Consider the following 15,419-nt stretch of genomic DNA (forward strand, 5'->3'; position numbering starts at 1 on the left):
GGAAAGACTTACCTGTGGGAGGCTGTCCATAAGAAGTTGCATAGGCTGTCTGCCCATATGTTGCAGTGGTCTGAGCCTGGGTATAGCTGACATCAGTGGGCTGTCCATAGGTTCCATAACTTTGTTGCCCATATGCCTGCTCAAAGAAAACAGATGTAAATAGTACATATATGAACCTTGTATTTTAGTAAAAACCAGACTGGCTTATTTCTAAGTTTCTAAATTGGAGAACCAAAGTTGAAAATACTGCTTTCAAGTAAAAAGATTTTATTTTTTTATTTTTTAAAACCTTTGTTTTTCAATTACAGTTGACATCCAATATTATGTTACTTTTAGGCGTATAGCATAGTGGTTAGATATTTATATAACTTATGAATTGATCCCCCTGAATAGTCTAGTACCCACCTGGCACTATACATAATTATTACAGTATTACCGACTATATTCCCTATGCTGTCCTCCACACCCCCATGACTGTTTTGTAACTACAATTTTTACTCCTTAATCCTTTTTAACTCAGTCCCCCAACTCTCCCTTCCCATTTAGCAAACATGTTTGTTCTCTGTATCTATGAGTTTGTTTCTGTTGTTTGTTCATTTACTTTGTTCTTTGGATTCCACTTATAAGAGAGATCATAAGGTATTGTCTTTCTCTGATTTATTTCACTTAGCATGGTACTCTCCAGGTTAATCTATGTTGCTGTATTAAATAAAAGATTTAAAAAAAAAAAAAAAGACAAGTGGTCACAGTATTATGAATGCTTATTTTCTTTGATCTAATTCGCTCATTTTTTATTTTTATTTTTTGTAAACTTAAAAGTTCCTGAGATAATTAGGCAAAATCACAGTTAACAATACAGATTAACAAGACACTCTCAAGGGATGAGCAATAAGGGAACAGGTGTATAATTGCCAGCACTGTAACGGTTTTAGCAACTGGAAACAAATGTTAGGAAGACAAAATAAACAAAGAGAAAAGAAAATAAAAACAGAGCTAAAATCTGTCAGGCATTTCTGAAAACCAGATTTTCAGCAGGACAAAGATTTAAAATCTATCCATGAAAATGTACTAGAATATTGCATGTCTCCCTAAAGTTAGCATATCAACAGCACTGTCTTTTGAAACTGGACATCAGTTAATACATAAAACCTGGCAAGGAATAAGGTGTTCCTTCAGATATCAGCACAATCATATTCTAAATCTGAATGACCAGTTAAGTGAGCTCTGTCAAATATCACATTCTACCTGTTCTAGAATATGTTTCCATGGCAGTTATTAATATCCATTTTATGCCACAGATCATTTCAGAATTTGAGGTGATCTTGAGAACACTATGAGGCTAATTTCTAGAATCCATTGGCCTATGTTTTTAAACACAGACTCATGTACTGGAGAGTTCAGAAGCTTCATAGCTAGGTAGCAGTAAGAGCTGACCCCACCCTTCCTGTGTGACCATGGGCAAATGCTATAACATCTATGCACTTCAATTTTTTCATTTGTAAAATGTCGTATCACCTTCCTCTGCAGAACTGTTGTATAAGTTAAAGAAATTTAAACATAATAAAAAACACCGAAGGACCAAATATGGAGCAGGATACCTAACTTGAGAGATGATACTAGAAAGGTATGGAAAGTTAGCAAATCCTATCCAAAGGGATGGTTTCATTTTCAATGGTATTCCCACTATGAAAGTTTAAAATGTCTGTTTATTTTAATTACAAAAAACATTATACCTTTCTATTACCTAATTTTTGAAAAAAATCTGTGCTAGCTATTGTTTTAATGGCTGATAAAAACATTTTACTTGGTTATGCAGCTACATATAATTATCTTAAAGATTACCTGGGTGGTCTGTGCATATCCTTGAGTGGGCTGGGCGGTGTAAGCACTGTAGCTGTAAGAGAAATTAAATGCAAAAACTGAATACAGAACATTCAGATTCCATTACCAAATCCTCTACAACTATAGCAGGTTCTGTACTCCAACAACATTAATCAATCACACACACACAATTATTGTAAAAGATGGACTTACCCCTGCTGGGCTGCAGCTTGGCTGTAGGTACTGTAATCTAGAGGAACAGGAGAGAAAGATAGTGTAAAGTCAGCAAAGACAAGGAGAGGGGGTAAAAAGGAAGGAATTCAAGTGGCAGTAAGTCCTTAAACTGTTTAGAGAGGATCTACAGGACAATACAGGTCCAAATGAGTACTTATTTCTTGACATTAAACCAAAAAAATAAGTCTAAACCAGTTAAACTCAGAAAGTTTGAATACAGTGCCAACTAATGAGGTCAAGATCAGCTGATCTGGCAAAGATACTTTGCATGCTCCTATGACCAAAACCACAGGCTGTCATTTCAAATACACGATCATCATCCTAACAAAGAACAAAACAAATCAACAGGATCAGCAGTTTTATTTCATACAAAAAGGTGGCAAGCAACAATATTTTACAATGTTTAACATCAGACTTGTTACATTAGTAGCTCTATTATTAAAAATTAGTTTTTCTATTGCTCCCTCATTTTAGCAAGTTAGATCAACCTTAATTCTCTAGCAGGACTAAGAAACGGAAAGGCAGAAAACAAAAGAACAGTCATCTCATTCCAGTATTTTACAGGGTTTGCTGACTGTAGCAGGGCTACATTTGTGCAATAACTCAAAAGCTAAAATGTTATAAATCCCAGTGAAACTGAGTTAAGTCAGAATTGTGATAAATGGCAGAGAACGCATTTAGTCTTTTGGGGGAAGAATTTGATTTTAGGTAACACCATCTTTTTAAAATTCAAAATGATTTCAACTTTTAAAAAATGCCACAATTTTTTTCCGCTGTTCTTTTTCTAAGTAAAACTTCCCATAATATTCCTTTTCATAAGAAATTTACAACATTCACAAAAAGACTAAAAAATCTGGTCCAGTAAGGTATCTACAAGTAGTGAAACAAACAGAAAATAAAATGGTTAAGAAATTTTTACAGCACTATTGAATTAAACATATATATGTATTTTAATTATTTTTAAAAATTCTGCCCAATTCTTTGCTCTCCGCAAGAAATACGTATCTTATTTTACATTAGAAGACAACATCACCATTAGGGCCAAAGGGGTCCTCTCTTTCTATTCCATTCAGAAAGTAGTCCCTCATCAGTTCGACATCTCAGCTCTTCATAGAGGTGGCGTTTCTAGCCCTACTCGAGCATGCCTCAGTTTGCCTGGTCTAAGCATTTATTGCTGAATCCATCTAAGTTGGCTCATCTTTCTATCTCTACGTGACTTTCTTCTGCACACCCTTAACTCGGAACCCTGAATCAATATTACCAAATGCACAACAGATATGAATTGATTTGTCCAAGACAACCTTATGGCATTGGAAGGTTAAACCTTAAAGCACTTTCAATAGCACTACAATCTATGCTCTATGTGGCAAATAAAAAGTAAATGGAAATCACTTCTTCCAAGTGGTATTCAAAAAACAAAACAAACAAGAAAACACCAATGAAGCATCAAAAATTAAATATTTTAACCAACATTTTGCTGATGTTTCTGAGAGAAATGATTCTAAATCCCTGACATCTAAGTTCAATGCTTGCAAGGTGTTTTATAAAAGAAAGTTTCTATAAAACATAAAATTGGCCTAGGTGATACAGAACAACCAATGTTCTCAGATCAGTGTGAAACCAGATGCTTTTAGCCCCACACTGGTGGGCTAAGGGAGGTGGCAAATTTGTTTCACGATAACTTACCTACTTACAGCACACAAACATATGGCCTCAAAAATGCTACAGTCACACATTGGTCAGATTTAGCAATCAGTTGTTTTGTTTTTTAACCCTCAAATATGCAGCTGAAAATTTCACTAAAAATGGACAGGTTCAGCAGAGAGGAGGCTGTGATCCAAGTGAGCCTTTAGAGTGTGAGCAGGCAATGTTCTATTTCTTGGTCTGAATGGTAGTTAACTTGGGGGTTTGCATTTTAATTCTCTGTTTAATGGCTATAATGCTGTACTTTAGGTACTTTTCTATATATGACATATATGAGGAGAAAAACATCTAACATTACCCAAGGTAGTGGCTTTTAGATAATTTAGGGCACTTATCCAAATGGTAAAGATTGAGAGCTTCAGACTACATGCATGAAAGAATGGGGAAATTCTGTGGGAACCATAAAAGCTTTGCTGTAAGGTCAAAAGTTAAGGGCTCAAAAAGCTCTTAAATAATCTAATGTAACTCGTTCATTTTGAAAAGGAAACCAAAGTTCAGATAAGTTACGACTCCCCGAAGGTCCCTCAGCTGGGCCTACTTCTGTGTCTACATAATTGTAACCCTAATAATAGTACATGGAGGTTAGAAGTAACAGTCTGAGCAAAACAGACAAAAAATGGGCATGTCCAGCCACACACAAATTTCAACATATACATTTTGATTCCTTAAGCTTTAGCAGAAGGGAGAGTAGCAATCTCCTTACAAAACTTGGAACACTGCAGGGAAGAAGGTGGAAAGGGCTCTGTGGAAACTTTCCCACCAGGGTGTCTTGGGCTGTGGTATTTCAGAGTCCTTTCTCCTAGGGGTACTCTGTACCCTGGCACCAACAGCCAGCATTTATCTGCCTACTTACCACACAGTTGGGGAGAATTCTTCAACTGTCCTTAAACTGAATTCTGGATCCTTTTCAAATTAAGACTAGGAAGGACCCAGAGCTTTGCCTGGCTTTCCTCTTATCCCACTGCCTATAAGGCCTGAAGTAAGGATGTCTAAGAATATACTCCCAGAGAGAAAATGCTCCACCCTACTACTAACCGCAGGTTAGTGCAGGAACAGACTGCAAAGTGCAGGTGATGTTTAGGCCACACTCTTAAACACTCGCTGCAGGAAGGCCCACCCTAGACACTACATTCAAGCTCCCATCCTGGGCTTTCTTTCCAAGTCCACTCCGTGCCTCCTTCCCTGTGTCGTCCACGGAAAAAACAAGCCTGTCGGCTTAACCTAAGCAAATAAACATATGAGACGACTCTTTAAGCATAATTCATATGCCGACTCGGGCCTTTTGTTCCTCCGAGATCAAAGAGGCCAGAAATTTCTTTTCGGAAGAATTTTTGGCCTTGAGATCCGGACTGGTCTTATTATACAACGGATCTTTCTCGGCGTTTGCTGAAAAATGGTCCTGAGAAGAAGCTACTTAATTGCTTTTTGAGGCGAGAAAGAGGTGGGATTAATAACGGTAAAAAGAAGCACCACGAGAGAACAGCCGATTGGGGTACTCGAGAAGGGGGAGCACATGCCATATAAAACCCGCCGAGGAGGCGGCAGCGAGACGGCACCGGACGCCACATCAGACTGGGCCTTAAGGATAACCGGGCTCCCGCTCACAGGTCAGCACCCTCTGGCTAACAAATCCGCGATGCCTTTATTCCCTTCCCCCCGGGCTTCTCCGTGAGGCAGAGTCGCCTTCGGGTTTGGCCCTCCAGCCTGCAAATGGGGGTGGGGAAGAGTTAGAAGAGCAGTGGGCTCGCGGCTTCTCGAGCTGCTGTCGTGCCCGCCCCCCTCAGGTTTCAAGGTGCCGGGCTCGAGGCCTGGTCGAGCGCCCCGCTCCACGCGGGGCCCCAGAGGCCGTAGGCCCCGCCCGCGTGGCGAGAGGCAGGGAGTGCGGGGCCCGACGGCCGCCACACAATGGAGGCCACCGAAGGCCCCGCGCAACCCCGCCGCGGCGAGCCCCCTGCGCAGCGAGGGCGCTGGAAGGTTCCAGAACCGGCCTGCCCAGTGGGGGAGGGGAGGGGAACGTGGACTCTCGAATTTGTAGGGCAGCGGCGGGTACCTCACATCCTCGGAAACCCCACTTCAGTCGTCCCATACACCCCCCAGAGACGAACGAGCCCCGATTTGGGCGGCCTGGCTATCCCTGGCGCGGCCGCATTTCCACCACACTCACCCGTGGACGCCATTTTCTCGCCTTCCTTCTCGTTCTCGCAACGTCCGTCTCCCTCTCGCTTTCCCTCTAGGCGCCGCACTGCGCAGGCGCGAAACCCGCAACCTCGGGCGTTACCATCGGGCCAGGCTACGGGGGTGAGGGAAGGAGGGGCAAACCATTGCTTTCTCGTCCTACCGCTCTCTACTCTTGTCTTAATTCTTTCTAAAGAGCGCCGGACGTGACGCGCGGGCTAAAGTAGCATCGAAGGGGTGGGAGCGGCCGGTGAGCAAGTCTTGGCATCAAGGCGGAGTAATTCTCCGCACGAGACTAAATTGTACGGGATGGTTAAGTCCGTTGGCTCTAGGGACCGTCTCTCAAGAGTCTGCCTTGAAGGGAAACGGAGGCCGGCGGGAGGGCTGGGGGAAGGGACCTGGGCCTAGAACAACTGCTGACTAATCGGCGGGCGGCGGGGGAGGGGTTGGCGCGCTGGTGGGTCATTCGGGGTCACGCTCCCGAGCGCGAGCAGAATGGGCTTGGGGCGCTTGGGCCTCAGCGAGAAGTTAGAGCCCCGACGCCCAGCCGAGGGCCTCGCCAGCCTTCCCGGGGCCGGGGGCGCGCTCCGCAGTGAGTACCCCGGGACACGTGGCCCGGGCTGGCGTGGGCGGGGGCCGAGGCAGGTGGGCTGGATGGGAGGCCTCGAACGTAGCACCCGGCCCCGAGAGAGCACAGTCCCCCCACCCCCAGTAACGGTCGAGGTTGGGAAGGCCCTTTAATCATCTCTCATACATACCTTTGTTTTAACGGAAGGGGAAACTAAGGCCCAAGTGATTTGGGTACTTCTCCTAAAGCCACAAAGCTGAGTCCAACCCACATCCTGGGACCCCCACTCTCTATTACCCGAAAGAATCTTCCCCATCCTTGCCTTCCCATTTTTTCTCTGGCTTCCCAGTAAGGTAGGCAGGGCCTGATGGTGCACAGCCCCATTTTGTAGATGCAAGAGACTGAGGCTGGTAGGGTTTAAGTCCCAGTTCTGTTTGTCCATGGACAAGTCCACCCTTGCTACGGTACCTGGGGGTGGGGTATAGTTGTGAAGGTGCAGGAGGCGGCCTGCAGTGGGTGCCTTGGCTCCGGGCAAGGGTGGCACCTGTCTGCCTTACTGGTCTCAGCCCAGTCTCACCTAAGTCTTTCAGCGGGATGTGGTGTCAAGCTCGTGTATTTCTGTCAGTGAACACAAAGCACCAGCTCTGTGTGGGGAGCACCTTGGGGAATTTGGGGATGAGTAAGAGGAAGGACACCCGCTTCTCCCAGCTGAGTCCACTTGCCAGGGAGAAAGACAGGCCAAGCTGCTCTCATTAGTTACAATGAGCACTATGATGTGGTCATCCAGAGAAGGGGATGGGGACATTTGAGCTGGGTTTCAAAGGGTGCAAAGGAGTTTGCCTGTTGAAGAGATGGACATTGCAGGAATCTGGCAGGTGGGTTTTGATGCCGTTGATGCCCTTCACAAGGGAGCGGATGAGGCAGCCTTGTCTCTCTGGGATTTTACTTCCTGCTTTACGAAATCAGTTCAGTGGGACTCCTGAAACCTACAGACCTGGCCAGGAGCGAGGGGGTTCCAGCAGGACCTGGAGGACAGTCTGGACGTGAGGGGAGACAATGGGGAGAAAAAGTTTTGCCATAAGGGCAAAGAATGGGCACGATTGAAGGCCAGAGCTTGAACCAGCAAGGCTGGAGCAGCTGCCTCCATGTTGAGGCCTCCCCTTGTTGGGCCAGCTGGTGCTTACATCTGCCTCCCATACAATGAGTAGTGGGGTAGGCCCTGCTTTAGCCCATTTCTTTTTCTCATTCTATGAAGAAAGGATTTTCTTAATCCTCATTTTATAGAAGGAGAGGCTCAGAGAATGGAAAGCTTGCCCAGGGATACACAGCAAGAAGAAGTGGATACTGGAAGGGGGATGGGGAGCTAGGGCTAGAAGAGTTGTGCTTAGGGCACGGAGAGGAAGCTATGTCTCAGTCCGGTGTCACTTTGTATGCACTCAGGGTGTAGGATTCCTGTTGCCACTCCTCAAACTCTTCAGCCCCACCCCCTTCCCAATCTGCCTGCCCATTGGCTGGTCTCTACCCCTTGGTCAAGGGCAGCTGAGGCCATCTAAAGCTCTAAGGCTGGGCACAGTGGAGAAGAGAAGGGAGGAAGGTGGCTGGTCTGCAGCCTGAGGGAAGCAGAGGAAAGCTGGAGATGGCCCTGAATTTGCCCTAGGGGGTCTGCACCCCTCTTCGGGAGCCCAAGGCCCCAGTTTAACTGCCCTGGCCCTCTGCCTCCCACCCCAGACTCCTTCAGGGCCCAGGGTCCTTTTAGCCTGGCCCCTCCCCATCACACATAGGAAGGTGGACTGGTAAGATGGCTAAGCACGTGGTTAGGGTCTGAGCTCCTCTATGGCCAGGTTGCTGAGCCTACCTTTCCAGCCTCAATTCCTGTTCTGTAAAATGGAGCTGTTGGTAGGGTAGTTGAAAGAAAGATAAAAGCTTCAATAATAACTGTTGTTACTGTTTTCCTTTCCCCCTAGCATACAGCCCCAGGACTACCCTTGACCGCCTTCAGCCAGACTATGTGTGGCAGAGGACCCCCTGGCCTACTCTCCCCGGCGCTGCCTCTTGCCTCCTCAGTCCTGATGCTGCTAATGAGCAGCCTATGGCTGGTGGGGGCCGGCCCCAGCCTTGCCCTGGTCCCAGAGCTGCTGCTGGACCCCTTTCAGGGTGAGGGCTGGCCACATGGGCTGTGGAAAAAAGCAAGAGACTTGCTGTAAGGGCCTGAGACCAGCTGGTAGGAGTGGTGTGCCTCCTGTAGTGGCCAGGTAGGGATAGGGACCCAGTGCCCCTGGGAAGGTCAGCCTTGGATGGGAGCATTCTCAGCTCTTCCACAGCCAAGGAGGGCAGAGGAGCCAGCAGAGGGGTGGGAGCCTGTGAGTAAGACTTCAGACGGCTTCCCTTTCTGGTAGCTTTCCCTTGAAATAAGAACTAAGGCTTTCAGCTAAGCATAAGAATGGGGAGGAGATGCTGGGGGTTCTAGGAGTGGTCCCAGCTGGGTTCCTGTTTCCCAGTAATAATAGCGGCTTCCATTTACATTTGAGGAACCCAAGTGATGCTCACAGAGGTTAAATGACTCATCCATACTTGGTTTTTCTTGGGAAGACTGAGTGGTGGATCCAGCTTGTTGTTTAATCCAGCCCAGTAGTAGCCACAGTGTTTGGAAGCCCACTGTCCCCTCCATGAGCAATTGCTGGCAGTGGGCAGACTTTGGCTCCTAGGAAGGGGAGGCTGGCTTAGTGGGTACCCTTGGCAGGGCATAATTCCCTACCTGACACACCTGGGACAGCCTTGGGGGTAGAGGCCACTAACCTGGCACATAAGCCCCTTCTTTCTCCTAGCACACCGGCTGCTGACCCATGTTCTGGGCCACACGGCCCTACCAAGTCTGCTCCTGAGTCTGCTGCTCCTCCCTGCACTGGGCTGGCAGCAGGAGTGCCACCTAGGCACACTGCGGTTCCTGCATGCCTCCATTCTGCTTGCCCTGGCTGCTGGGTTAATGGCCATGATGCTGGCAGGCCTCGGGGTGTCCAGTGCCGCTGGTGGCTGTGGATACATGCCTGTCCACTTGGCCATGTTGGCAGGGCAGGGTTACCACCGTAGATGGCCCCATGGAACACTGCCACCGTGGCTGTTGTCATGGCTGCTGCTCGCCTTGACACCGCTGCTCAGCTCTGAGCCACCCTTTCTGCAACTCTTCTGCGGCCTCCTTGCTGGCCTGGCCTGTATCCTTTGGCTGGGCCCTGGGCCTGTGTGGATGTGTGGGTTCTGTGGCTGGGCCCCCAGGGTGCTTGGGAAGGAGGTGGCACAAGGTGGTCAGGCCCAACAATGCCAGAAAGCTGTGCACACACATTCCAGGAGCATCTCCATGTTCCCCTCTAGCCAGGTTCTGGGTTGGGGCCCGGGGACTCGGGGCCAGGTGGAGGTGCCAATTACAATTTAAAAGGGAGTCCAGGAGGGCCGAGGTGGCCCAAGGAGGCACCTAACCTGGACTTCCCCAGTGGAGGTGGCATCTGAGACATGCAGGATGGGGGGTTCAGGTGAAGAGAAGTGAAAAAGGAGAGTGGCCAGGCAGAGGGCGCAGAAAGTGCAAAGGCCAGGGGTGAGAGTGGGCTGGCGTGCTCTGGGCACTGAAAGGGGGAACCATCTGTGGCTGGTGGTGCGTGTGCATTAAACATAGACTTTTGCTCCAAAGATGCTTAGTGTCTGTTGAGAAAAGCTGTGATTGGAGAGAACAGTGGGCTTAGGCAGACCCCCTGTAGTTTAGGAGTGGGGAGCATGTTGCCCTGGCTGAGGGCAATAAGGGGTGTGTCACTGGGCCCAGGGGTGTCACAGACTTGATCAGGTAGATGGGACTCTGGGAACAGAATGAGGCAGGGGATGGCTGAAATGGGATGAGACAGGTTTTTGGGGTGAGGCACATCTGGCTTCACCTCTTACAGGCTGAGTAGCTTCAGGCAGGTCCCTTTTCCTCTCAGAACTTCCACTGCTGACTGGGGTGACAACATACCTTGCAGGGTTATAGTGAGGAGACATGAGGGAATGTCCATCATACACGTGGCATGGCCTGGCATACAGTGTGGGCTCACCGTGGCTGGTTTTGGTTTTCCTTGACCAGCTGCCCTGCCCTGGGCAGACAGACGCAGCTGGGGCCTTCCGGTGGCTGGAGCTCTCTGAGAGGCGGCTGCAGGCACTGCAGGAGGGTGTCTTGTGCAGGGCCCTGGCAGGGTGCTGGCCACTCAGGCTCCTTCCCACCCCAGGCAGCATGCCTGAGCTGCCTGTCACTCATCCTGGAGTGAGGTGAGGGTGATGCTGAGGACACCAGACCTGGTGGTAGAAGCTGTGGCAGTGGCTGGCAGTCAGGCCCTCTTCTGCTTTTGCCCTTCCAGGCTCTCCACCCCTGGACCTCTTTACATGGCCTCCCATAGTCTCTGGTCCCACAGTGAAGACTCAGCCCCATTCCCACCAGGACTGGGGCCTGTGCAGCCGACCTGGGAGGGCTCCTCAGAGGTGGGCTTGGCCTGGGCTGAGCCCAGCTTCCCCCCAGGGACCCCACTGTGGGTAGCCCTGGATGAACAGATGCTACAGGAGGGAATCCAGGCCTCACTTCTTGAGGGGCCAGCCCAGGATCCTGAGAGCCCACTATGGTTGCCTAAGTCCTCTGTCTCCTCTCTGCGGTAAGGCAGGGTGGGCAGGGGTGGGATCTCTGGGTGTGGGGGCTGAAGGTGACCCTGACACTCCTTCTGTCCTCTCCATCCCACAGGCTGCAGCAGCTGGAGCGCATGGGCTTCCCCACAGAGCAGGCGGTGGTGGCACTGGCAGCCACAGGCCGTGTGGAGGGCGCTGTATCACTGCTGGTCGGTGGAGAGGTGGGCACTGAAGCCTTGGTGACTCAGGGGAGGGGTGGGCCTGCCCATCCCGAGGGCCCTGGGCCCCCCTAGCACACACAGGCAGGCCCTCAGGTGATAAGAGGCCTGGCCTATGGGTCGGTAGTCTGAGTCCCAGCCCTGTGTGCTGAGTACAGGGGGTGCAGGAAAGCCCCCTCCAGCATCCTGCCTTGCTACTGTTTAGAATAAAAATCAGTTTACTTTTCAATTGGACCTCCTTGGGCTCAGCAATTGTGTCTGACTCTTCTGTGTTGGCATGGGTGGGGGGCCAGGGAGGTAAATGAATGAACAGTGAATGAAAAGCAGATTGTAGGAGAGCAGCTCCCTGATATACAGAGATGCAGTGTTGCTGTTCCTGCACCATGCAGCCTCTTCCTCCAGGAAGCTCTGTCTTCCACCTTGGGCCTCTGCTGGGCTGGACCCACTGCCCAGGAACATTCTTCCTCACTTGTTTCCCAGCTAGTTTTCACCCATCCTCAGGTCTCAGCCATCAGAGATCAGACTGCAATCCAGGAAGCCTTCCCTGATTCCCCAGGAATACCATCCGTTCACTGCCCACAGGCCCCAGTGACCCTGAGGGACGGGCCATTTCAGTCAGTCTCCTAGGCCTGGCCCAGAGCAGGCTCAGTGGCTGGCGGCTGTGCACTGCTGGACCCCGTGGGCAGGCAGCAATGGGTGGGGGTGTGGTGGGGGAGAAGCTTCCTCAGCTTTGAAGCAGCAGCTCCTCCCTCCTGGCCCCTTTCAGTCCTTGCCCCTTCCCAGAGAGGAGAGGTGTGTAGACAGATCTAAGAAGGCAGAGAGTGGGGCATGGGTGTGAGTTGCTGATGGGCCCGGGGTAGAGGTAAGGCAGAGGGTCATCTGGGAAGTTGAACTTTGAGGGGCAGAGCAGGGGGCTTTAAATCCTGGAGCAGCTTACATTCTAGTCACCTGGAGACCGACCCTGTTATTGGTCATCAGCTGGGGTCCAGAAACGGACTGGGAAGCCTAAGGACACACCACCAGTCTTATTTCCTCATGTGAGAAAACAGGCTCAGGGGAAGCTGCAGGTCACCCAGTCTAGAAGATGCTCTGAGGTCTCTGCAGCTCCTTGCTCCCCTAGCACAGCCACTGTTGGACACCTGGGTTGGGGGTGGGTGGGTGGTGGTAGACTGAGCCTGTGCTCTGCCTCCATGTCCCAGGTGATGGCCAATAGAACCTGGTCCCCTCAGCCCTATGAGGCCAGCCTCAGACCTGCTTTGCAGGTGGGCAATGGAGGCCACTGAGAAGAGGGCCCTGTTCCTGTCCCACTGTCCCCCGTCTGAGCACACACTGAGACCAGGCTGGGGGAAATTCAGGCTGAGGGCCTTTATTGGCTGGTAGACACCTCCCTCCTGGTGTCTGTCACAAGCTTTGTGGGAGCAGGTGGCCCATCCCTCTCCATGCCCGGACTCCCCACCTGGGACATGGGAGGGGCTGGGGGCTCGGTACAGAACTGAGGCAAAGAGCTCCCAAAATCCTGTAAGACCAGGCAGCTTGACCTCAAGGTTGAGAACTCAGCACCGAAAAACAAGGAGAGGAGCACAGGTGGGCTCCTCTGAGTTTTGATGGGGAGGAAGGGAGGTGAGACTGCCCTCCCTCATCATCCCTGCATGTGCCCAGGGCTGGGCAGAACCCCAGCTCCCTCAGTGCCTGCAGGCATGGATACCTGGGCAGCTGATGGGAAGACAGAAACTGCAAACCTGCCATCCCCTCCCCATAGGCCTGCATCACCCCATTTCACAGAGGGAAACAGGCCCAGGACCCAGAGCAAGGCCTCACTTCCCACCTGGGCCACCTCTCCCTCAGGCCTCAGTCCCTGCTCAGCCTCATGAATCAGATGTGCATAGGGTACCAAGACCTAGACCTCCTCCCTCAAAGGCCTAGGTGGCAAAAAGACCCTGAAGACATTAATAAATATGGACAGGTGGTCCCTGGAGGCAGCTGGTTTAGTCCAAGCTGGGAAGAGAAGCCTGGCCCGGCCCACCCGGAGGGGCTGCCTCTGCCCTCAGCCTCTCTCGTTGCGGCTCCTGGGGGCCACGATCCGGTAGTTGGTTGCGTGTCCTCCCCTCTTGCCCCGCAGGAGGCTGGGGGTACCCGTGCCGGCAGGGCCTGCCCCTGACCCCTCTGGTTCTGCCGGAGGGAAGGAGAGAGGCTGGGTTAGTCAAGTCTATGTGAGGAACCCACCTCCCTTCGGCCCTCTGGGGGGGGTGGGGGAACTGGGCACTCTGCCAGGTGCACTCTGCCCTGGCATCTGGGAGGCAGAGCTGTGGGAAAGAAGGGGGTCTGCAAGCTGGTTAGTGTCCCCCCGACCCAAGAGGGAGTAATCAGCCCCCAACCCAAAGAGAGCACTGAGGACCTCTATTTGATTTTCTGTCCTGTGCAGATAAATGAACCCACCAAGTTCCTGAAATGTTTAATGTGTAGTGAATGCTCCATAAAAGTATAGTTCCTTTTTTCTTTTCTACATTTTGGGGTGGAGGTGTGCCCCGAATCATCTCCATTTCAAAGCTGGGTAAAGTACGGCCAGGGAACATTCACTTCCTCTCTCCTCGGATTAGGCTACCTGTGGTGGGGAAGGGTTTAAGAAGGCCAAGCTCTGCCATTAACCTACTCTGTAGCTTTGGGCAAATTGGACCCATCAGGGCCTCAGCTTTCTCATCTCTAAAACCAGGGGAACAGTTCCATATATACCCTGAGGTCCTAGCCAATTACTATAATTATTGAAGTCAGTTCCAATTTGGCTATGGTGAGATATGCTCCAGCCTAGTAATGAGCTGTCCCCCAAGAGTGAAACTGAACAATTGGCATTCTTGCCATCTGAAAAACTCCTACACATCCTTCAAAACCCAGAGTAGGACCTACCTCCTCCAGGAAGCCTTCTGTGATTATCACTTCAATCCCTCTCAAAGTTAAATGTGCAGGTCGGAAGGATGGGCTGTTTTGCCAGGGGAAGAACAATGCTCAGGGAAGAGAGCCCCAGGATGGAGGACTTAGCTAAGCCTCCAAAGCCCTGTTCACAGGACAGACATTTGGCCTCTGGTGACCACCAGCTTCCCATTGAAGGTACTGCCAGGAAAGTGCCTATATCCTTGTAATCATAACTGTTCAGCACCCTGACACTGTGTGCCCCAGTCTCCCATGCACCTCTGGGCTGAGATTTGGGAACCCAGGGGGCAAATATGCATATGTGGTCAGAGTCAAAGGTCATTTCATGCCCCAAATCAGGGAGCATAGGAGGAAGGGTAGCACAGAGCTTAGGCTCCAACATCGGCTAGGGCCAAGTCTTGGCCCCACCATGTCCCAGTTACGTGGCCTTGGGCAAGTCACAGACTTTTGAGCCTCATCTGAAATGTGGATTTAACATTCCTGTTGTCACACTCTTGCAGTGTTTAACATGACTAGGAGTAGGAAGTGGTTTTCACCGTACATGCTGGACTGTGGTCACTAGGTTGGTCTGCTTTCGACCCAGGTCTCTGGCAGTTCTGGGCACTGTGAGTCTATCACAAGGTGGTGTTCTGACATGATCAAATTCAGGGCCTTGGTTTCCTCCAGGCCCCACTCAGTGCCTTGTGGAACAGAGGTGTCAGCAAACCTTTGCCGATGGAGTCAAAAGAGCCAGTGCTTTAGAGGACAGACCTAGATTAGACTCTTGGCCTTACCACTACTGTCCCTATGACCCTGGGGAAGTCACATGAGCCCTCGGAACCTGTTCATCTGTGAAATGGGCATGGTATCGCCCACCTAGCCAGCTTGTTGTAAGGTCTGGAAATGATCATTGTAAATGCCCCAGTCTGAGGTGGGCTGGATGTGTGACAGCTGTTACTATTATCATCATCGTTGATTATAACCTAAACGTGCCCATCTGGGTTTTTAGTCATTACCTCCTGTGTATGATGGCCAATGGGGAAGATTCCATCTCTTACTCTGCTCCCCTCCTCCCACATCACCCCTTCCAGGCCCACAACCAGAGTTGGCTCGTGGGACCTCTGTCCCAGGCTCACGGCCACAGAGAGTGGGCATGGGCTTTC

General features: G+C 50.5%; 3 protein-coding genes across 10 annotated transcripts in view; 1 reads left to right on the top strand and 2 right to left on the bottom strand.

The window, feature by feature from the left end:
* Window positions 1–6,264, bottom strand: part of EWSR1 (EWS RNA binding protein 1) — a 26,333-nt gene extending 20,069 nt beyond the window's left edge. The window contains exons 1-4 of one of the 2 annotated variants that reach the window (XM_011373373.2): window positions 5,924–6,264; window positions 2,035–2,071; window positions 1,843–1,894; window positions 13–136 (exon numbers count right to left, since the gene is read on the bottom strand). In XM_011373373.2, coding sequence (XP_011371675.1) covers window positions 13–136; window positions 1,843–1,894; window positions 2,035–2,071; window positions 5,924–5,936 — 226 coding nt within the window. In that variant the 5' untranslated portion in view covers window positions 5,937–6,264. The remainder of the gene's footprint in view (window positions 1–12; window positions 137–1,842; window positions 1,895–2,034; window positions 2,072–5,923) is intronic. The other variant, XM_011373372.2, reaches the window with a different exon arrangement.
* Window positions 5,282–11,586, top strand: RHBDD3 (rhomboid domain containing 3). 7 transcript variants are annotated; one of them, XM_023538450.1, is made up of 6 exons: window positions 5,282–5,366; window positions 8,467–8,656; window positions 9,328–9,711; window positions 10,627–10,786; window positions 10,876–11,163; window positions 11,250–11,586. In XM_023538450.1, the coding sequence occupies exons 2-6, from the start codon at window positions 8,509–8,511 to the stop codon at window positions 11,425–11,427; spliced, it is 1,158 nt and encodes a 385-aa protein (XP_023394218.1). In that variant the 5' UTR covers window positions 5,282–5,366; window positions 8,467–8,508; the 3' UTR covers window positions 11,428–11,586. The 7 variants fall into 7 exon arrangements, with proteins under 7 accessions (XP_023394218.1, XP_023394217.1, XP_023394219.1 ...); XM_023538449.1 differs by lacking the exon at window positions 5,282–5,366 and adding an exon at window positions 6,101–6,236; XM_023538451.1 differs by lacking the exon at window positions 5,282–5,366 and adding an exon at window positions 6,102–6,184.
* Window positions 11,587–13,275: 1,689 nt separating this feature from the next.
* EMID1 (EMI domain containing 1) overlaps window positions 13,276–15,419 on the bottom strand; it is a 36,539-nt gene continuing 34,395 nt past the window's right edge. The window contains exon 16 of the mRNA XM_011373395.2: window positions 13,276–13,521. Within this exon, the coding sequence (XP_011371697.1) occupies window positions 13,397–13,521 (125 nt within the window). The 3' untranslated portion in view covers window positions 13,276–13,396. The remainder of the gene's footprint in view (window positions 13,522–15,419) is intronic.

Source organism: Pteropus vampyrus, unplaced genomic scaffold, assembly GCF_000151845.1.
Source record: "Pteropus vampyrus isolate Shadow unplaced genomic scaffold, Pvam_2.0 Scaffold223, whole genome shotgun sequence".
Taxonomy (NCBI): Eukaryota; Metazoa; Chordata; class Mammalia; order Chiroptera; family Pteropodidae; genus Pteropus; species Pteropus vampyrus.